General features: G+C 44.4%; 1 protein-coding gene across 2 annotated transcripts; it reads right to left on the reverse strand.

Moving 5' to 3' along the window:
* Nucleotides 1-2,455: 2,455 nt before the first annotated feature.
* Nucleotides 2,456-23,170, reverse strand: Steap2 (STEAP2 metalloreductase). Of its 2 annotated transcripts, none has more exons than XM_032907024.1 (6): nucleotides 22,961-23,170; nucleotides 12,608-12,732; nucleotides 11,845-12,364; nucleotides 7,740-8,267; nucleotides 6,205-6,369; nucleotides 2,456-4,435 (listed from the first exon to the last, which is right to left on the reverse strand). In XM_032907024.1, exons 3-6 carry the CDS (start codon nucleotides 12,331-12,333, stop codon nucleotides 4,148-4,150), a joined length of 1,470 nt encoding a protein of 489 aa, XP_032762915.1. In that variant the 5' UTR covers nucleotides 12,334-12,364; nucleotides 12,608-12,732; nucleotides 22,961-23,170; the 3' UTR covers nucleotides 2,456-4,147. The 2 variants fall into 2 exon arrangements, with proteins under 2 accessions (XP_032762915.1, XP_032762914.1); XM_032907023.1 differs by lacking the exon at nucleotides 22,961-23,170 and adding an exon at nucleotides 22,550-22,657.
* Between the last annotated feature and the right edge of the window lie 455 nt (nucleotides 23,171-23,625).

Consider the following 23,625-nt stretch of genomic DNA (forward strand, 5'->3'; position numbering starts at 1 on the left):
ACCGTGAAGGATGAACACTGTGAGCTGTGAAATGCCTCGGAGGGAGATCTTGCAATTTGGAAATCGGACAAAGCCTTTCTTTATGTATGTCTAGTTAACAGGAGAGTCCTTAAGCCACCAGGGAGATTCCTAGTCTGGGTGCACCTCAGTGCAGAGTGGAAGTGGAGTGATTTATACCGTTTAAAACAATCCAGATTGGATCTCAGGCTAAACAGAAGCCCTGTTTATCCTACGGCTAGAACCCCCAGAAAACCAAGCACTTTATTAACACTCGAATGTGGTGAAGAGCCTGTTCGCTCCTGGGGTTCACAGGAACAGAGAGTTCCCACTAAACTCGCTACACTTTCATTTAGAGCTAATTACAAAGACCGAAGAGATGCCGGAACTTGTCCTGCTGACCCCTGAACCCTGGAAGGCTGAGCACCTCATTTCCCTGCAGAGCACGGAACGCTAACACTGGACCGGGTGCCGTACACCGCGTGAGGTACTGCTTTGTCGCGAATGTACAGAACCATCTCTACTGTATCTTAGTCTGCTCGCGCATTCCGAAGTGGGATTTTATAGATTTATACAGGTATACTTAGCTGTTTACGGTATAGTTACTTATGGATTACATTCATGATACTTATATTTTAAATGCCAAGTGAAATACCTAAATCTTAGAAGTAAGCCTCTGTTGGGGAGGGAATATTACAGAATATATTACTAAACAGCTTGATGGTTACAAAATTTAAAGTAAGACCTTTGTTATATTACACAAGAGATAAATAACAGCAAGGTTAAATGTATTTTCCCTTTCTTTCTTTCTTTTCTTTTTTTTTTAAGGCAGGGTCTCTCTCTCTCTCTCTCTCTCTCTCTCTCTCTCTCTCTCTCTCTCTCTCTCTCTCTCTTCATACCCCTGGCTGTCCTGAAACTCACTATGTACATCCGTTTGAATATATGCTTAGAGTTCCTTTAAAAATAACTTTCATAATTTGACTCTAAGTAGGAACATATTTTTATCATTATCAAATTAATAATTGATTTTGAGAGTAAAATTCCTCAGTCAAATTCGAAGTTATGCTTATTTATAAGAATCAGGTGGTTTAGCAGGAACTCATCAGTCACCCTCTGTAAAGGACAAAATAATTAGCTGACAAATAATCATAGTGTACTCATATTTTGTAATGTTTTAAATTTTAAATGAAAATCTCACGTAGATTATCTGAACTAAGTACCTTCTTAAGACAGATGAATACATTCATATTTAAATGTGGTTTTTAAATATTCCTAATAAAGGAATCTGCACAGAAGCTAAGCAGCCAAATACACGCTGTGTGGGAATTTTCCCTCGTAGGAAAAGCCATTTGGCTGTCTTTACAGAGGACTGAGGCAGCTTCTGTTTTCTATATCCTATCATTTCCTCTCTCATACCCCTCAAAACAAACAGTAGGAAACACACTTTCACTGCTCTTAAAACCCTCTCTACCCTCCCACCACCCCTAAAACCTTTAAATTTTATTTCATTGACTTGGTGTGTGTGTGTGTGTGTGTGTGTGTGTGTGTGTGTGTGTGTGTGTGTGTATGATAGAGAGAGACAGAGAGACAGAGACAGAGAGAGAGACAGAGACACAGAAAGGGAGGAGTGAGACCGTGAGCGTGCACGTCAGAGGACAGTGAATCCATGCTCTGACCCGGCATCCATCCCAGGGGTCAGGCCTTTCATTGCAATGACTATTATTACGTTTATTCAAAAACTAAGGCTATCCATCCCATTTTCATATCATTCCTAAGGAAAAGGGTCATTTGGAATTACATTCATAGCTCTTGCATAATCTCATACTTTCAAAGGTCCCATGTCTATATATTAGCAGTAATTTTATATTACAGGCTACCTATCATACATGACGATGTACTTTAATCCTCTAACTTTTAGAAATATTTCATTGTATTTACACATTGAATTGCCTTACAGTAAGTTCAAGAAGTAAGCAAGTATTAAAAACACATTGCTAGTTTTCACTAGTACCAGTATGTATGTGTGTACATATGTACACATGTATATGTATGTATACATGTATGTATGTGTATGTATGTATATATGTGTGTATGTACATATGTACATGTATGTATGTATGTTTGTATGTTTGTATGTACTTAAGAGTCTCACTCTGTACTTCTGGATGGCCTGGAACTCACAATGTGGACAAGGCTAGTCTTCAACTCACCAAGAACCGGTTGCATCTGCCTCCTGAGTGCTACTACTAAAGGCATGTACTGCCACACTCGGCTTGTTCATATTTACTGTTAAAAGTCATTGATGTACCGAATTCCTACAGAAGACGATTATGATTAATATAATGAAGACAAGTGTTCAATATTCCAGTTGGCTAAGAAGACAACATCAAAGAGTAGTGGGTGATCTCCCAGACCAGCAATGCAAGGATAGAAAAACAGACACTAGTAGGAAAGATAAGTTCCACAAAAATAAGAGTCCTTTTATTTTTGATGGTTCGATTCAAGTCTGTGGGCAACTTTAGAGGTGATACAATTTTAGGAAGAACACACACAATTACATCTTGTCTGTAAGTTTTACTACAATAAATAAGGAACAAATGGAGAACATGTTGTATATCCCAAACTTTGGACAAAATGCAGTTTACTCATGGAAGACCAGCACTGGGAAGTCTATACGATTGTGTGTTCAGAGATACATAATCATATAGATTTATAATTAACCATGTGTCCTAATATCCTTTATGTTTAAAAACCACTTCCAAGTGAATGGTAATAAAGGCGGGAAGGCTTCTCAGGAGGAGCAGAGGACGTGGGTGGGGATTTTTAAAGAGTCGCAGGATATCAATAGTTACCACCTTCTGACTGCTCAGTCCTTCACTGCACGGGGAGGCTTTGGGCTACTCTGGGTTTCCAGGCAACTACGCCCTGCCACGAGCAATAATAAAATTATGATTAAGATACCTTTAGACATCCTTTGAAGCACTCGACATACTCTGAAGGCTGCCGATGACTGTACAAGGAAGGAACCATCGAGACCGGCCTTGTGACCTTAGTGCATGGGCAGGGGTTGCGAATACTGATGCTTATAAAGCCGTGGCTCCAGGAGGAGGACTCCCTAGGGTGACTGCTCACCCTGCCACTTTCTCACTGTGTGACCTCAGGCAAGCTTAACTTTTCTACCCTTCATTTCCATGTGGGAAATGAAGAGAACCATTACACAGGTTTGCTGTAAGTATTAAATGGACCAGTGTTTAGAACCATTTCACACTCCCTCTGTGGATGTCAGTAAAATCCCACACAGGAAAGGTGGTGACTGGCCAAAGTAACAAACACACACTGGTGTGTAACAATTACTTTCATTACAATTAAGGACAGGTCCATAATCCCTGGGGTTGGCCCTGTATTCAGAGTAACAGTTCGGGAGGTCAAGTGTCGTTGGGTCCTTCCCCTGGTTGACAAAGAGGAAAATGGAAGGCTCTGTAATGTGACAGAGACTAAAGCTCTCGTGAGTTGTGCACTGGCAGTGTTCACTTTGCGTCTCCAGTGCACATTAAATACAATTTTAGGCTTGTCTTTAACTCGTGCTCACATGTTCATGCTGCTTGGTATAATGAATGGCATTCTTCCGGCCCCGTTTTTGTGAAAGCGTTAAGATTGCTCCCTCGTACCCTAGATGCTAATGTGATGTGCCCCGTCTCAAAAAAATATGATTATGCATTTCTGCTTCTTAAATTGGATAATAATTAAAATCTTCAGCCTCAGGGAAAAAGCATATTCACTGAATAATGTTAAAAGCTTCTATTTCTGCTGCTTTGCCAAATGTTCTAAATGTCGTACTTCATCTGTGTTACTAGCTACAAATATTTCTGCCCAACTACGCAATACGGTTAAAAGAACAACGCTGTTGCAGTTTCACAAAAGAAAATACTCTGAGATTGTAACAATATATATGGACTACAAAATTACATGTTGGAAAAACATGGCATTTATAAAAATTAACTTGAAGAGAATCTCACGTCCCTCTCGCCTGAAATCTCACTGCGGGTTTCAGACTGTGGCCAACTGACAGTCCGCTGACAGGGACAGGGCGAGGGCCTAAAGTAATGGCATGAATGGAAGTGTGTGCGGCATCAGCGAGGACCTCTTGTCATCACATCACTGTGACCCTCTCTGGGGACAGATGAGGAACAGTTCCTCCCATGCCCTCCTCTAGAAACTGGCTCTTTTCCCAGCCCTTTTTAATCCGTCTGAGCTTCCGGCCTATGCACGGGAGGAGTAACATCATCTTACCCAGAAGTACAACGGAGGGTAAGATGAGCGCAAGAACAAAGTTTGGCGGCGTGTAAAAGCGGTAGTACTCTTCCGCAAACGCGCGTTTCCATCCGTAAATTAACACGTGGAAGGTCGTGATGAGCAGGGCGACGTAGCCAAGCGTAGACTTGGGAGAGGAAGAGAGAAGAGGTCCATTACTCACCCACATAACAACGTATGCAGATAACCTGTTAATGTTTCAGTCTTCCATGACTGACCTACTGATCTTCTGAATTGAGCAATTTAAGGCAGTTGCAGGAGTTTCATAGACACTTACTTACAGTGCAGGAATCTTGTACAAACCAGGTCGTATTGAATAAACTGGATAATCTCATTACTTAATTTATTATACACATGGATTTCCTATCAAAACACACCATCAGTATTGTGTGATGTTTCATTGAATGGATTTATTTAATCTTTCCTTTGTGTTCAATGTTCTGATCTCAATTTTCTTCAACTATAAATTATACCACTGTAGAGCTCTTATATTTGGATTAATATCCTTGGACTGGTTCCTACTAGGATTGGTGATCAGAACATCTAGCTTTTCTCTTAACAGTATAGGTACGCACGGTGTCCATATGCTTTATAAAGGTTTGTACAGCTGTCGCTGTGACACACAACTGTGACCCCAGTACTAGGGAGGATGAAGAAAGAGGACTGCAAGTTCAGAGCCAGCTTGACCTTCATCCCTAGTCTGAGGCCAGCTGGGGCTATATAGTGAAACTCTGTCTCAACAAACAAGCAAACTAGTGGTGGAGATTACCCAAATTGCTACATGTCATATATAAAACCATGTAACAGTTTAAACACAGGTACACACAGGTGTGTGTATAAAGGTATCTACTACATTAAACACCAATGAGCAATCTCTTGAGTATACACACACACACACACAACTACAAACATAGATACTAGTCAATAAGAAAAATGATTAAACTCAAGAGTATTACTATGCAATGTAGGTAACAGTTCAAGCACGTGGCTTATCAACCATGATAAACAAGATGACTTGAATGCTTTAGTCGGTCATTTTATAGGCTAAAAGGTTACCATTCTTTCAGCTCCCTAAATTATTACATTAAGGTTGCTTACTTTGACCAGTGGTTTATATGAGTATAGTGATGTAATGTCTAAGTTCACTAGGAAAACGTCAGCCCTCTAGCAGGCAAGATGTTTGCAATTACTTGTCTAACTTTATGATCATAGGTGTCTGTCTAGCACCTTCTATCAGAAGGCCTTCATTTCCCTTCAGGCGTGATCAAAGGGAGAAAACAAATTTAGACAAGGGTTGTCCTTAATTAGAAGAAGGTTTCTGCATGACTTTAAAGGGGTGAGTTGGAGGGAAATGGTTGGGAGGGGCTATGATAAAGATACTTGTTTATAGCATTTTCAAAGAATAAAATTCTCTTTTGGGACTTCCCTAAAGCAGTCCAGCATTTGGTATATGCCTTTAACCAGCACTGGGGAAGCAGAGGCAGGAGGATCTCTTCGAGTTTCAAGCCAGCCTGGTTTACAAAGCAAATTCCAGGAAATTTTCAGGATTGCTAATACCACATAGATAAATTGTCATAACACCTTCTCCATTTACCCCCAAAACAACAACAAAAACAAACAAACAAACAAAAACCTCAATAGGCAAGGGACAAAATAAAACTTAGAATACTGCCAAATGACTCTACTATATACGTTGTATAGGCGGTGCTGTACACTGTCTGGATCAGAAAGTACAAACTGTGGCCATATAGCTAGAATCCAAATCGTTTTTGTGTGTGTGTTTAGATATGTAAATGTGTTATGCAGATATTAGTGGAGACGAACGTTTAGCTTTTGAAAGAACTCAATGGTGAAATCCTTTGCTGCCCAATGCATTACCCAACAAACCCCATATACCTGAATAAAACTGAACTCCCTCCAGTTTAAGGCGTTGCTCACTGAAGGGATGGAAGTGACTGCCAGCAGGGACAGTAAGCCCAGGCTCATGATGCCGAAGGAGATGTACATCTCGATCCTCCAAACCTCTTCCTCATTCCAAGCATTTTCAATATTCGCATGAACCTAGCAAGAAAACAACCGTGAATTTCCTTTACTTAGGAGAATGACAGCTGACTACACACTGTTCACCCTTGGTTGAAGAAGAACCAGACTGTTTACAATCATCTTTAAGATTCATAGTATTCATCCAGCATAACGGACCATTGTGGAGAACCTGTTCTCATTATTCCAGATGTAGAGAAAAGGGACAAGCATGTTAAAACAGGACTGAGATGCCCTCCTTTCAAGTGTGTAAGGGGGCAGGGGGAGGGGCTAAGCCTATGACATCGTGTTCACAGTGAATCGCTACTGGATTCACCATGGGATGCCAGCTGGCCGGCTCCCAAGTGACAGAAAGAAGAATGTGTAGTCAGACTCCGTTCTGAGGTGCTTTCACAGGTTGGTGTACATGAGGCTGAAACGTTTTGGGTATGCGCTTCTAAGTTTAACCTAGAAGCTAGACAGGGACTTCAAAGTTACTTTCTTCCTCATCTTCTGTCAGCGTCTCTCTCTTACCCTTTTTTCCTGGAAACTAAAAAGTCCTCAGGATAAGGATATGGAGCTGAACTGTCTGTCCGCCTGAATCACCCCACTAATATACCTTCCAAACTCCAGAAGCCCTCATCGATTTGCAGAATTTTTCTAAATATCCTTCCCTTATATTGCTAACACACTTTATGACTTAACTGTGAAATTTATGGCAATCTGCATAGCGAATACTTCTAGAATTATTAGTTTATCTACGAACAATATAATTACAGAATAAGTCAAGAATTGGACTCCTTCAGCTGTAATTTTCATTTAAATATACTTCTCTAGGTGGAAGAAAACATATTCTTAATACTAGCTTAGCTTTGTCTTGTTTTAGTTAACAAACATTCTTATTTAAAAAAAAAGCCACCCCTACCAACATCCTGAAAGAACCTTTGGGGCTCCTGTGTTGAAAAAGCCCCAACCAAATTCCTGTCTACTAGCTGTGGGCTCATGCCTTTATCCCAGTACTCATATGACAGAGGCAGGCGGGTCTCTGTGAGTTTGAGGCAAGCCTGGTTTACACAGAAAGTTCTAGGCCAGTAAGGGCTACAAAGTGAGACCTTGTCTCAAACCAAACCAAACCAAACCAAACCAAACCAAACCAAACCAAACCAAACCAAACCAAACCAAACGCCCTCCCAAAGGCACTCCTCTCCAGTATCTACACAGCTATACAGAAGAGCAACGTCTACTGACAAATAGAGACCCCGTGTCAGAAACCCAGAAACACTCTCCCTCCCCACATCTACCAAAGGGGAAACGCCATCTAAAAGCATATATAAACGTACACACTACTTTAACTCAGATTTCACAATTCCTATGAACGCTAGAGCCAGATAAACAGCAGGCATGCCCAGTACCTGCTGATAAGCCATGTTGAGGAACAAGTATCTTTCCGACCTCCTCATCGGTAAGCAGAGGCTGTAGGCAACGTGGACCACGGCAAAGAAAAAGCTCAACAACCCCAGCTGTTTCCTGCACTGTAACCAGGTGTCCAACCACGGCGGAAACCTACGGTACTTCGTTCCGTAATAAAGCTGATAGGCAGCTGCCAGGAGACCTGCCAGGTATACCAGGGACAGCAGAGTGATAGCGACTATAGGCAAGGTTTTGTTCACAATCTCAATAGGAATCTTGTAAAAGTCACTCTGCTGGTTTCTGGCATAGGGATGGATCACATCCCTGACAAAGGAATAAATAAAGAAAAACGTGGCCAAACTTATGGCTACTACCACCGGCCCCCTCCAGAGAGTGAACAGTCGCAGGGGTAAATTTTCAATCTCCTTGGCTGATGACAGAGATCCCAAGTCGACGGGAATAAAATTCAACTGACGGGCGAGCTCAATAACCTGTTGTCGAGCTTGGATATTGTTGCTGCATATATAAACCTGTAAGAGAAGCCAAAAGGGCTCGTTACCACTGCTGTTCATACAAGTCCTATCCTCAATCACAAAGACTGAATGACTTCCTGCGAATGCCAGTGAATGGAGGAAAAAAAATGATTATTAACCGTACAATTATTAAACGGACTTAAAGTAAATACTACCATAGGTGTTAGTATCAGTTTTAGAGCAGTATCTTAACAATAACCAATCAAACGTGTCACATGTTGCTTAAATTGATTAGTATCTTAAAAGACTTAAAATACTGCAATAATAACTTAGAAAGTCTTTACCACTTGTGATGAAAATGAAGTACAGAGAGCCTAGCGGTGACCTAGAAGGCTCCGGGAGGCCCCCGTGACAGGGACGGTGCTGGAAGGGGAGCTATGCCTGCTCTTCCGGGACACTGGGGTCAGCAGCAGCTACAAGGGAAGGCACATCCCTCCCCAGAGGTCTACCTGGCCATATCCTCCCAACCCAGCTTCGCTTTGCTTTTCAAGTTAAATTATTTTATTTATTTCCGTTCCAGATGTTGCCCCCCCTTCCAGTCCCCCTCCCAGAGTTCTTCACCCCCTTTGCCTCTAGAGGGTACTCCTCCACCCCTCCCAACTTACCCCCTCCAACATCCCCCTTTCCTAGGGCATCAAGTCTCTACAGGATTAGACACATCCTCTCCCATTGAGACCAGACAAGGCAGTCCTCTGGGTGCCACATAGCCCACGTATGCTTGAAGGTTAGTGGTTTAGTCTCTGGGAGCTCTGAAAGGTTCCCGTTAGTTGGGGTTACCATCCTCCCAACCCAGCTATCTAAGGGTGAGGCTGGAGCCCCTCGCTTCCGTCCCTGGACAACTTTTAATTCTAGGGATTCTGCCTAGCAGAGTGGTGGAAATCCAATTGCTTCTTATCCAGCAAGAGCGCAGATTAGCAGCGTCTAGACGGTGGCCTTTGCAAGCAAAATGTGAAAATCGTATCATGACACCAAGCTACCTGTAAAACTTAGGTTCAGAGGCCAAGTCATTAAGTATCTGTAAAACACTTGAGCAATTCCAAATACACTATCATTTTCATTAGTGAGCACATAACATTGTGTCTTTATTTTTGATAATTCTATTTCCCGCAAGTTAACAGGGATTCTACAGGTTTAATCTAAACGCAACGGGAACTGCCATTCTCTAAGACTAAACACAGCATCTCTACAGGAACTCTAATGATGTAACAGGGTGAGGAAGCTCGAGACTCCATCAATACAATAGAAAATTTGACAAGTATCTGTTGAGCCCCAGGTTCACTGCTGGAGTAAGCTATTGCTGTAGACAGGTAGAGCACCTCACTCAGGCATAGAAAAAGATTGGTACAAAGCCTCTAGTACTGCCTAAGAAACACAGATTTCCCAATGTATCTCTGAAGACGCGTGTACCCAGACTCTGAAAGAGGCCACACTGAAGTCTCGCATGCTATACCTATTCACACAAGGGGGGAAACACAGAGCTCAGCTCTTGGGTTTTGAATCTCAGCTGATGGTAGCCAGATAAACGATCCTCTGTGTGCTGTTGAACAAATATGGATTTCTATGATGGGAATCCTTTTATAGCAAAGAAATAAGGAGAACATTTACCTTGATTTACTGCAGGTGTGAAATGGTGGTGCAAACCCTGTTTTCTTATTTGGAGAAAAGTCTATAAATGAGGACGTATTTTAATAATCTAGGGCTACAAGTGAGGCATGCGAAACTAAGGGCACAGGCACGTTGAAGTGCCAATTATAGAGCTCTTGTCATGATGCAGCTTGTAGCTCATTCTGAATTCTAATTTAATCACTGTTCCACGAGGTTGTTTCTTTATTCTGTTAAGAATTAAAGTGACCATGAATGTGAGCAAGTGATTATGTTAACTTTGTCTGATAGGCCCTGGTTTGAATTTGCCAAACATTACAGGATATGTTCTTAAAAAAAAAAAAAAAAACAAATAAGAACGGACAGTCTCTAGAAGCTAGAGTGTGGCTTGGGTTCAAACACATGCTTAGCCTAGCTCTCCACTTCTGATCAGCAGCCCAGAGCAGTGGGCTAAACCTTGGAGGAATCACTTACTTGAGCCAGGGATGGCAGCTTATGCCTATAACCCCAGAATTTCGGAGGCTGGGGGATGAGACTGCATCAAGTTTAAGGCCAGCGTGGACTAATGTGTGAACTTCCAAAACATTGGAAGCAAAAAGGAGGCAAGGAGAAACAGAGAGACTTGAAAGTGGGTGGTCACTGTCAACGTGACTGAATTTGAAATCATCCAAGGGAAGATGAGGCACACTCCGGTGTGTGTCTGAGAGGCATTCCAGCAACGATTAAACAGGGAGGAAAGACTCCCCTGAAGGTAGGCACACCATCCCATGGGCTGGGGAACCATCCCGTGGGCCAGGGCCCTGGACTGAATAAATGAAGAGAAAGGAGAGAGGCAGCAGGACGGTGGCTTTGCCCTTTCTCTGTTTTCTTCCCTCTATTTCATGAACAGCACTGTTCCGTCATTCCTCCACGCCATGATGGACTGAACCCTCTGAAACCGTGGGCAAAGCATATCCTCCCTCGAGGCTACTCGAGTCACGGTGATAGAAAGTACTCAGTATAGACTTCACGACCGTCATACATAACATGGAATGGGAACACATTCAACTGTAATGAATGCAATGAACTGTCTTTTTAAAATGTTTATTGCATGAAGTTTGTGCACATGAGTGCAGGCGCCCTCAGAGGCCTGGCGTTGGAGGTGGAGGTGGTTGTGAACTACCCAGTGTGAGTGCTGAGAACCAAACTCCTGTCCTCTGCAAGAACAGTATGTACTCTTAAGCCCCACAATTAACTGTCTTCACGAACAAAGATGAGAAAGTCCTTTTACCACAACCATGAGATTTAACACCTCTGGAGGAATTTTAAAGTGCCTTACTTATGTGTTTTCTTATAGACGCTTTTATTCCAGAAGGCTTAACGGAACCTGCCGTCTGCTTCATTCACACGCTGAACTAGACTTGAATGCAGAGAATAAAGCTGAGAAATCTACTGTACGTCTGCCCACCTGCCCCAAAGCCTAAAGTCTGTGCTTAAAACAGACTTTACGCTCGATTTGCTATAAAAGCTTAATCCATGAAAAACACAAAGGTTATTCTCAAGGGCTCCTAAGGGTTGTATGAAGTCCTTTCACCTTCAGAGATGGAATGCTGTGATATCAAGTATCTGCAACGAGGCAGGAAGGGAGAGGAGGAAAGGTAGGGCAGAAGTGGGTAAAATAAAAACACTTGCTATATTCTTTAAGAATTCTGGAGGACGAATATACTGCATCAGAGAATACACCACTAACGTCACCCTTTCTTTAATTAGCTGGTTATACAGATAAATCCACATCATTTTATCAAATACCCACATCAGTTTTGTGATGAGCAGTACGAGTTTACAAAGCTGGAATGTCAGCAGTACGAGTTTACAAAGCTGGAATGTCGTCTTCACGTGATCCCTCACGGTTTTTCAAGCCATCACGAAAATGCCTTAGAACTCGGTTTACTTGACTACAGAATACCAAATAATAAAATGAAAGGCTGCCTACCTGGCGGCTGGCATCCTTGGGGCCTAACTGAAGTGCCCAGGCTGAGATCACATTAAACCCCTTGACAATCAGGGAATCCGGAAATAACGAAGCCAGGTACTCTGCATTGGATTCTGGGTACTGGTTTACTCTCATGTTGTTGCTTACATCAATGAGGACTTTGCCCACCAGCAGATGCCTCAGGTCCCACAGGGATGTGTAATGCTCTCTATGGATAGCCACGAATATTATATTCGTCTTCGTTAAAGCGTCTTCATGGTGGGTGACGTCTACCACATGAGGAAAAAACTCAGACGCGAACTTAGGATTTCTGCTTCCTATGACCACGTGATAGCCGCACCTGATAAGCCGAATGGTCAGAGACTTGGCAAAATCCCCACTTCCTATCACCCCCACGGTGACCTTCCTTGCGTCTTTGATACCGTTTATGCCATTAGGCAGAAACGTCTCCAGGGTCTTAGGGCTTCCCATCATAGAGATGGATTCCATGGCAGAGACTTCTAAGATCACCAGGAATGCCCTAGAAGAGAGAAAAGGACACGTTCACCAAGTAAACCTATTGACAAACATTAAAAATAAAACCAACTTCTAGACACTGTAATTATGCTCTTCATCTCTAAGGACAAAATATATTTTGACATGCTATGTGACCCGGAACAGAGCAAGCACAATTTGTAAGCTAGAGAGGATCTCACGAAATAGCAAAGCTAGCCGAAAGGCGATGCATCTGCTAAAGGGGGGCTTTGCAAGCGCGCACAGATACCTGGGAATCTTAAGGTGTAGCTTCTCACTCAGAGGAGCTGGAGGGAGGCTCCCGAGGCTGCATTTCTAAAAGAACGCGGCAGACGCTGCTGGACTGTGGAACTGCCTACGTGTAGTGAGGAGGGCCTAGGGCAAAGAAGGAATTTCACTCAGAATGTTTGTCAAAATCATCTCCAGCAAGCATGCGATCAGCACATCAGGCAGCAAATCAGAAATGACATCAGAAGCAGAGAAAATGACCTTGAACCGGAGAGATAGTGAAGGAAGGAAGGAAGGAAGGAAGGAAGGAAAAAAGAAAGGAAAAGAAAACCCATAAAAACACATTTCCATGCAATACAACCCAAACTAGACAATCATTTTGGGGGTAGAATCTATGAGCTATCCTATAATATCTGATTAACTACAGATTTTAAAGGAGGCGAAGATTAATAAAACAGCCAACAATAAAATTAATGCCATTATTTAAACAATAGTAAAGAAAAGCAAGTATCAAAATCTAGTGAGAAGCCAGGCATGGTGGCACAAACTTAATCCCAACACTCAGGAGGTAGAGGCAGGTGGATCTACATGAGGCCAGTGAGGTCTATATGGTGAGTTCCAATGCCATTCGGGGCTATATAGTGAGACCCTGCCTCATAAAATAAAATAAAATAAAATAAAATAAAATAAAATAAAACAAAACAAAACAAATAGAAAGAGAAACACAAAAGCCTACTAAAGGATCAGCCTAACACCACAGACCTCTTATCATTCTCCCTGTATCCCATAACATGGCTCCCCCATTTAAAATGGGTTAGTCGTGTTTATGCAGGCTTTCTTTTTGTCCTGTTTATGTTCATTTTGTTTTGTTTCTTTCTCAGAAACATTGGTTGCTGTTACTGCTGCTACGGACTGTGAGGACGGGGTGGAGGAGTCACGTTCATATTGGTGATATTCTTTGGCCGTTTCACTGTTTCTCAGCGTTACTTAGTGATCTTAATGTCTAATTTACATTCCGTGAAGGGAGAAAATGCACCAGCTTTACACCTATTACGCATCTCGTTTCACGCCTTTCAAGTTAGGAAGTATAATTATCGGTTCCCCCTCGGGGCTCAGTCCTGGGCTCTCAGGTAGTCCTTGGCAACCTGCTCTTACAAAGCCATTCTCAGGTTCCTGGCTTAGTGCTGACTACCCTGGGAACCTGCAGTTAAAGGCACAGTAATGAAACCAACACCCATTTCCTCTCCAAATGAAAGGTGACCAACTTACCTTCCCCTTCTCTTAAGCCCACCACCTCAGGGTGAAAAGTGCTACTAGACTCACTCAGAAAAGCCAGAGATTCCCACGAGTCCTGAGCTATTCAGTAGATACTACACAGCATCTCTCATGGAAGAGCTACAAAACCGCCCAATCTAATAACCCCCATAATAAGGCCCTTTCAAACTAAAAACATGAAAACTCAATCACTTGTCTGCCTTGTTAAAAAAAAAAATAGAACAAGTTCAGACCTCTCTAAATCAGAGTGTGAAGAAGTACATAAATACCTTAGAACCTAAAAATGTCACCTCTCAGGAAGCTGCAACTTTTATATCTATTAATGGGCAACACTTGTATAAACATGTTTGGACCTTAATCACATAGTATTCCTAATGGCAAGTTCTAACTGGACCCTAACAGTATGGTGTGGCTAGGATAAAAATTAGCCTAATAAATGAGACTCTTTCATTGAAGAGAGAGAGAGAGAGAGAGAGAGAGAGAGAGAGAGAGAGAGAGAGAGAGAGAATGGACAGACACACAGACGGACACAGAGATGCACACACTCAGAGAGACATTTGAATTTTATCACCTAGTGTGTGTGTTGGTACAGCCGCATGCCTGTGGTGATCCGGGCCGCCTTTGTGAAGCTGGTAGTTCTCTCTTTCTGCTGTTTGCTCAGGGGATCAAACTCAAGTCACTAGAGTTACATAGCAGTCGCTTACCTGCTATGCCAGCTTGCCAGCCCAAGAGAGATCTTTCATGGATCTAAGATAGGAAACATTTATTGTTGAAACCATACAGCATACTTTTGCGTGCAGTTTCATAGCTCATAGAGTATTTTTATGCGCAGTATTATTTTAAATCCTCAGGTGGGGGGGATATATATTATCCCTCTTCTGAGACTCTGTAACCACCTTGAAGGCATATTTTGCTTTTAGAGAGAAGAAGAGAGAAAGGGCCAAGGAGTGTGTTCACATCCCACTGGGCTCAGCCATATTCAGACGCACGAGTAGCCCGTCTCCCACGATGGATAATTTCTGATGCCAACACGGCCTCAGCTTCATTCATCATTTGTTTGTGCTGTACTCGGGGTCTTTTCCTTCCTGTCTTACAAGCAGATACATGGGTTATTGATGACATCTTCACATTTATTCAGTTAGGGCAAAAAAAAAAAAAAGGCACTGAAAACTTTACAGGATTAACACATTTCAGTTGACAAGGGAGTTATCGTCTCACGGTAGGTCTGCCCTGCAGAGGCCCACTGCGAGTGTATCCAGGCCACTGTGTGCTCTGTGCACAGAGATTAAAAAGCAGCAGAAGGCACTGTGCTTACATAGGAGAAAACCAGTCTCACTAGCGAATGACCGGATGTACTTATAATAAAACACTAAATTGCAAAATTGCATAGTCGGAGAATACCCTAGAAAGCCAGGAAAGAACACTGCATGGGGCATGTTTCCTTATTTCGAGATAGTCTCAGTCTCTGTCTCTCTCTGTCTCTCTGTCTCTCTCTCTCTCTGTGTCTATGTATCTGTGCTTGTGTATGTTTTCAGTTTTTAAAAAAAAGATTTATTTATTTTATGTCTATGGGTGTTTTGTCTGCACATATGTCTGTACACCAGAAGGCATCAGATCCCATGGGACTAGAGTTATAGCTGGTTGTGAACTGCCATGTGGGTGCTGGACTTGAACTCAGGACCTATGCAAGAACAGCCAGTGCTCTTAACGCCTGAGCCCTCTCTCCAGGCCCTGTGTGTGTGTGAAAGATAATAAATTTGTATTTACAAACTACTCCCTAACTCACGCGTGGCTTCTGTGTCATTTTGATGACAGGTGCAATCTAGCTTAAAACTAGGAACGTCTCAATGTGAATACGGCTTTCCATGGCCTCAGGTGTGCTAACTCCTGACTATCAACTAAAAAATACATGGAGAAAGCAAGGCGCTTTCCACATAGTTACTCCTCTTGAAGAATTGTCCTTTATATTTAGAGTGTCTCGTTCCTACTTTTATATATCCAATGTCCTTTGTTCAGGAAACAGTAGTGATAACAGTTGTCTGTGTTAGCAATCTTAAGCAGCCCTTGTCTCTAATGTTTATTTGATTGGTTTGAACAACTGCCAAGCTCGAGGGCTATAATTTTCATAGCCAGTAGGAGGCTCCGAGTAGAAGAGCCCCAGTAATGGTTAGGAGAAAATGCCTTTCCCTATCCCCTGGAGTCAGCCAAACCCACCCCCACCCCTAACCCACAGTTATCTGCTTAGTCATACTCCAAAGCCAGGAGGCACATTCCAGAAACGGAATGCCAAGTATCCTAACCTCTCTAACTAAGAGGATGACTTTAAACATTACAACTCTTGGCTTGTGCTAAGACAGTCCCTAAATCCTCTTGACACTTAAATAAACAAGTAAAACCCAACTGCTCGTGAAGGGCAAGAACAGATTTCTATGGGTAATTATGTTTTTGTCTTGTTTAGAGATTTTGAACATTTTCAAACCCTTCAGAAAAACCCCAAGGGCAAGGCACGCGATGATTTCCTAATGCAGTAGAGTTACTCTGGGGCTGTTTGAGATCTCCAATGTATTTCTTAGGTTCAATGTGTGTTCAACAACTAAGTGTCGTATAGGTGTGATTTATACACCTTCCTCGACACTGGGTCACTAAAGCAACATCTGATGTTCATCCTATTGCAGTTACTACTACAGAACCTGGACCCGGAAGCACAGAACAATAACCCCACCAGGCAGTCAGGAAGATCAAAGGCCGGGCACGGAGGGCAAACCCTGGAACTGGGGAGAGAGAAACAAATTCAAGGCTGGCCTAGGCTCCCCGAGACCCTGTTCAGACAGGGTTCGGGTGGGGAAGAGAACAGTTCAGTTATTTTTTAGGAACATTTTTCAACCAGAAAGATTTAAAAAAAAAATTCTGGCTGAATCTAATAATCCCAGAAAGTTAGTTAAAACACCTTTCTCAAAGATTTCAGATGATCACTTTTAGGTTGTGTATGTGTGAGCGTCTGTGGGTAGGTGCCCAGACATGTATGTGCCTGTGCATGTGGCGGTTAGAGGTCAACCCTGAGTTCTATCTCAATCAGTTTCCACTCCATTTTGTGAGATAGGAGCTCAGATGTTCCAGTCTCAGCCTATGCAGCGCTGGGATTATAGGCTCTCTACAGGGGTGTTAGGGACAGAATGGAGGACCTCATTGGGCACTTTACCACCTAATCCACCCCCTCAATTCTTAGTTCTTTTCATTAAAACGTCTCCCTAGTGTCTCCTCAAAAAAGTACAACTTGATGGAGGTGTGATTTACACAAAGAATCTCTTCACTTTAAATATGCAAATGAACAGCTTTCTGTAAATGTACCACATTCCACACCCATGTTTATCAAATGGAAGTCGCTCGCTCATTGTTAAGAAAACGGTCTAATTGCAAATTCTCCCTTTTAAAAAGGTCCAGCATCCCTCAGTGTCTGAAAAAAAAAAAACCCACTGATCAGTTAATAGAACCTTTCTTTCTGTGTGTCTGTCTGAGCTTAGTTGCACAATAGAAATGGGGGCAGAGGGTCCCCACTGGTGGCCAGGAAGGCAGGACTTGTCTCAGAACTGCTTCAAGGTAGTCATTCTCAACTCTAGCTCCCTGCAGTGGCCTGGAGAGATTTAAAAGTCAGGATCCCTGGTCACCTTCTCCTCCATCCCGATGCTTATTTAACTGGCTGAGGGTTCAGCCTGGACATCGGAAATTTTATAGGAGATCATGAGGTGTGAAGAATAGGTAGACAAGATCAAAAACACCCCTAAAAGGTCAGGAACCAACTGAATATTTATTTTGCTGCCCAGAGACTGCATCTTTACCTGATTCCGATTTATGTTCATTTTCACATCGTTCTTCAGTGTGAAAACTAGCCGCCCAGAGGACAACAGTCGCCCTTAATAAGTGTAGGTGAAGCACGTGTGTGGTCCGTCCCCCTCCCGGACTCTGAAGCAGTATCGGAAAGCCCACTTACTGACTTGCAACATCCTCCCCTCACTTTCTGGGAAGAGCAACGCCGTTCCTTAAAATGTGTCATCACACCACACAGGAGGACACTGAGTTCCTGTTTCATAACACTCAAAATTCCAAGTGTTCTGAGGATATTAACTCTCCACTCTCCCAGGGGGGTGGGGTGCTCTTATCCCTGGCCTGAGCAAACCTAGTCTGTCAGTGGGGAGCTTCTCGAAAGCTTTAATGTAAATGTGGGTCTCAGAGCTGGGATTCTCCTGTGATATAAAGTGATATATGGAGATCTGGGGTGACTCCGACTTCTGTTTTACTCATTAAGCTCCGGATGATGGATGGCCACGGTGCTGGCCCAAGGGTCACGTTAGCTAAAACATTCTTGATCTTCTCTAAGTTTTTATTTAATACAAAATAGTAATTAATAGAGGTAATATAGATTAAGGAATCGATAAAATTATTCCATTTGTAGCCAGTTTTAGTTCTGTGCTGTTGAGGTAAATGGACTGACTGCAGGCTTCTGAAATCAGCTTGAATGTCAGCCTCTGTTCTCCTAAAACGGAAAGCAGTCGTGCTGGATCCCTATGCTGAGATCCTCTTCTCTGTAAGTCTGGAGGCAACCTGAGATGTCACATTATCACCCCGGATTTAACACCAAGTACAGGAGTTCCTGTTCAAAGTGTATTTTAAGCAGCAGGCAAGCTCCTTGAGATTCAAGGTCCTTATGGGCATTCAACTTGACCCGTGTATGCGGTTCATATCTGAAGGAGTATTAACACTATACAGCGATGCAGTTACCGTAAGCTGCACAGGCAGAATAACCCCCAAAGGCTCGTATAGGTGTGACTCTGTTGAGGAAGTGTGTCACTAGGGACGGCCCATGTAGGACCAGTCTCTCTGTGCCTAAGCCCGCCTGCCTGTGTATCACAGTGCTTCCTGCCACGATGATGACGGACCAAAGCTCAGAAACTGGAAGCAAGCCCCAAGTTAAATGCTCTCCTTTTTAGTTAGTAGTTGCCATGGCCATGATGTCTCGTCACAGCAACAGAACAGTGAGGAAGACGGCCCCTAAGATTTTTTTTTTTTTTCAGTTTAGGATTCCTTGACATTCCTCTAACAGAATGGTAGCAATCGTGCTAAATTGATTTTGAAAAGAAAGAAACAAAAAAAACAAAACCAGAGCCTAATTTATATGGCAAGGAAACATCTAGGACACGTGTTGTTGGATGACCGAGGTTCAGAAAAGAGCTATACTCAGGGATTTTCATGACTTGAACAATCTGATGACTGCTATCAAGAAAACCAAACCCTCCAGGCCCATGAGGCAGGTTACTGTATTCTTCACAAGCTCCTATCCGAACCTCCTTAATTGAGCCTGAAATTCTAACGACTTCTCTCTAACCTCTCTGCTGTCTACTGACTTCTAGATTATCCCATCTCTGTTCACTGGAGATGTTGTTCTTCGTGTCTCAGCAGCTTTCAAACATCTCAAGACTTCACCATTCCAGGAGTTAGGCTGCTGCTGCTGCTGCTGCTGCTGCTGCTGCTGCTGCTGCTGCTGCTGCTGCTCCTCCTGCTCCTCCTCCCCTCCTCCTCCTCCTCCTCCTCCTCCTCCTCCTCCTCCTCCTCCTCCTCCTCCTCCTTCTCTGAGCCAGGGATTCCCCTGTAGCCTTGGCTGTCCTGGTACTTGCTTTGTAGCCCAGGGTAGCCTCAAACACAGAGATACGACTGCCTCTGCCTCCCAAGGGATAGGATGAAAGGTCCCACCTCTGCCTGGTGAAGCTAAAGATCTTTACCTCAGGGTGACTTGTTCATCAAAAGCAATGAATCTCTGTCTCCCACTGCCATTCACTTTCTGGGCACAATCCCGTAGCTTTCTAACAACCTCAGCTTAAATCTTCACACTGATGTGTCTAGAAGGCAAAACAACTTTTGTCTATGCACCTCCCAGTCTATTCCTGGCTTCTCTTCAAACCCTGCCTGTGTACATTGAGAGTTATTCCCTTGAAAAGATCTCTCATTCTCACTTGCCACCCTACACACTTAGTAAAACACTGGATGAACCCAGCTACCCATGCTCTCTGTATCGTCACTCAGCTCGGTGCAGAATGCCGAAGAAAACCCAGACAACCATGTTTACTAATTTCATACATTCATCATGGCCACCTTGACCCATCAAAAGCCAGTCTACCCACTCTCCCCTGGAGACCATTCCTTTTGCCTCCTAAGGGTATATAATCGTAGCCCTTCTCATGACATCTCAAACTTAACAGGTTCAAAACTCAACTCTATCTGCAATATAACTGTTTCACTGTTTCCCACCAGGTCCTCAAGTGAGAACTCTGGGGAGGCTGGTAAGGGCGGGGGGAGGCACCCTTGATATAAACCCCTGTTCCTCAAAAATATTTCTTGGTCTCACAGTCTAGCTCTGGCTGGTCTGGAACTTGCTATGTAGACCAGGCTGGCCTTGCCTCATAGAGATCTGCCTGCCTCTGCTGGGATCGAAGGTGGGTGCCACCAAGCCCGGCCCCTTTAAAATATCTCTTGTGCCTTCTCTGATGACACCAGCACACGCAAGTGGCCCAGGTGCATTTATCCGTTCTAACTACAAACCTGTACCCCCCAACCCCACCCACCCAAACTTTGAGATGAGGTCCCCCTGGGCTGCTGAGGATGGTGTCAAACTCCTGGGCTCAAGTACTCGTCCTGCCTCAGGACATATCTGGCTTGCCGACATCTTATGAGTGGTCGGCCGATCTTCACCTTTGCACAACCACTCTCTACCCAAGAGATTTGGCCATCCTAAAAGGCAAACGGCATAAAATGTTTCTCTTCCTTAAAATCCAGTGGTTCCTTCTCATACCTGACTGTGGCCCTAAAGGCCCCAGATAGGACAACTTCTGCTCAGTTCCCCAGCCTTATCCTGATGGCTCGTACTTCCTTCTGCCTAGCCCTGGCCTCCCTTTCGAGAAGTGGGAAGGACAGATCTCTTTTCCATCCCGGGAACTCTGTCTCCTCTAGGTGTGATTCATTCCAGCCCACCCACCTCTGCTTCCTTCAGCTCCTGTCACGTTCCTGGCGAGCTGCTTTAAGGAACTGCTTACATGAGCTTTGACTGTTTATTTACACTCCTACACACACACACACACACACACACACACACTCCTATCCACTCCGCCTAGCATATACCAAGTGTGCAGTAAATGGTCTTTATCACTAAACACATTTTTTTTTATAAATGCCAACGCCAAAGAAAATGTAACCAGTCTCTAGGCCACATCACTCTTTCTGATGCTTCAGATCTCAGGCCCCAAAGGCCCCAAAGGATTACGCGCTGTGTCAATGCTATACCTGCTGTGTCGATGATGTGGCTATGCCAATGTCTTGGTTACCCTCAGGGTCATGGTTACAGGCTGAACAGAGAGTACCTGCATCTTTTCTCACAGGCCTAGCCTTTCGGGCCTTCGTTGCGTCTTCATCCTTCTCATTTTCCTATATCACTTATAATCATTTTTAAAATCCTGCCTTTGTCGGTGCTCTGTCCCAGTGACTCAGTGGGAGTACATTTCACACGGTACCCGTACAATAAAAGTGATTTAGATGAAGCTTCTCATTCCCGTCTTTCACAACTAGCTAACTTATCACTGTTGATACTGCCCTCCACCCCACCCCCATTACCTACCCCCCAACCCCGTCTAGCTGGGAGGCAGAAACTGCATCGGATGCCACCATCTCACTCCAGACAGCCTGAGAGCTGCACCGATGCTGCTAACTACTCAGAATTTCATATTTTGCTTCTTCAAATAGGTTATCTTGAGGGTGAGGGGGGGGAAAAAGTCAAAGAAAGAAAACAGATCAACTAAATAAAGAAGTAATAAAAAGCTATGAAACAGGGATGGGGGAGGGTAGGCTGGGGAGAAGGTTGTAAGCAGTGGGGTGGTTAACTGGGACTTTAGGTAATCAAGTCCTGAGCATTGATGTGGGGGCAGGAGTCTGAATTGTGGGCGATAATTAAACGCGGCCCAGAATAAGTTTTTCTACCCAAAAACAAACAAGCAAACAATCTGCCTGAAGAGTAAACACTGACACCAATCCTGCTCCACATAATCGTGAAAATGATAAATGGAAATCTCCCCTACCACAGCGGGGAAAAAAAATCTCTCTACCTCCCTATGTTATTTTCAGAACAAGATTTTTAGGGCATAATTTTCAACAAGTTTCAGTCGAGGCTGAACACGGGACGCAGAGGTAATTAAGGACACTGAAAGAACAGACCAATTACTTCTAACGCAAAATGGCCTGAGCACACCAGGATTCCATGACCGGGTTTATAAGCAAAGCCACTGCAGGCTTTATTTACCTGTTTGCCAAGCAGCGCTGTATGACAGTTAAAAGTGCCGCATCAATCCAAAGTGGTTGGCAAAAGTAACCTGCGGGTCCTTTCCCTTTCGGGCACATCCTACCTGGGACAAGGTTTCTCCTGGCCTCCTTTCTGCTGGGCCCGGACCAAGGACTTCCCGGAGCTCCGGGGAGACGGAGGGGGAGAAGGGGGCGGAATGGGTGCGACGGACGCCCTCCCGCACCCTTCCCATTCACCACCTAGCCAGCTCCAAGCCCCCCGAGTCCGGGAGAAAGGATGCGGCTAACGCACAGTGCCCGCTGCTCGGCGACCCCGGCTCGGCCACCCCGGCTCTCTGGCCACCCTGCTCACCTCCGCGCCCTCCTCTCCCGGCCACGGTCGCAGCGCCGCGCCGTGGCTCCCCCGCGCCAAGGGCCCGCCGAGCTCCCGGGCCTACGGAGTGCTCCTCCCGCCCGCGCTCCTCCGGCCCCACAGCCGGACCGCGCCGGGGAGGTGGAGCAGGGGGAGGCGCGCGGAGGCAGGGCTGGCGGTGACGCGCTGGGGGCGCGGGTTGGGGCAGAGTGCGTGGGGACCCACCCGGCCACGGTCCCCACGCCTGCGCGCGGTCTTGCGGAGACCCCCGTAGGAGCAGCCCTACGTGGATCCTGCCCACGTTTACACACCACTGCCTCCGAGACGCTCGCCACGCCACCCCGGACTTGGCTTTGATTAGTGCCCTCCTCCCTGCCCACCCCCCTTCTCCCTACTCTGTTCTACACAAACCTCGAAGAAAGTGCGCTTTTTTTCTCCCTTTGGGCTGGATCATGTCCTTGAAAGAGAATGATCAGAAATGCCCTTCCTCGAACCGCATTTTAAAACTCCCAGGGACTGGAGGCCCTTCGTAGCCGTGGGCTGCAGGGGTTAGTCTGTGGACTCTGACCTTCACTGTCGCCGGTGCCCCCGAGCTCTGTGCCGGCTGGAAGGTTAAGCCGAGTCAGGAGACCAGCGAGCCTGCGGAGAGCTGCCTACCTCCAGACTCCGCAGTGGCCTTGGAGCATCCAGGGTTCGCTGAGCTGTGTAAGGGCACCTTGCTTTCTGTAAATTTTCCCCCTCCTTTCGGATTACCAAGTAAATAGGGATCCTTTACCTCTTTGGTCAAAAGTGTCAGTGGAGACCTTTTTATTTTTTAATATAAAGCCAATTTATTGAAAATTGTCAAATTTACCCCCCCAGGCGTTAGTAAATTCTCATTTCAGCAAATTAGGTTTAAAAATTATCTTTCTTGGTGGTTTATTAACTAGACAAAACAGAACAAAAGCAGAAGAGGGTCTTGGATCGATCCTCAGGGCAGTGCACTTTCCCCTTTGAAAGGCATGCACAGATTAACCTGTGCAAGTGTAACTTGGGAAACATTGTTTGATCCTCCTGAAAAGCACCTCTTCCCCACT

The sequence above is a fragment of the Rattus rattus genome, chromosome 6 (genome assembly GCF_011064425.1).
Source record: "Rattus rattus isolate New Zealand chromosome 6, Rrattus_CSIRO_v1, whole genome shotgun sequence".
In the NCBI taxonomy this organism is placed as follows: domain Eukaryota; kingdom Metazoa; phylum Chordata; class Mammalia; order Rodentia; family Muridae; genus Rattus; species Rattus rattus.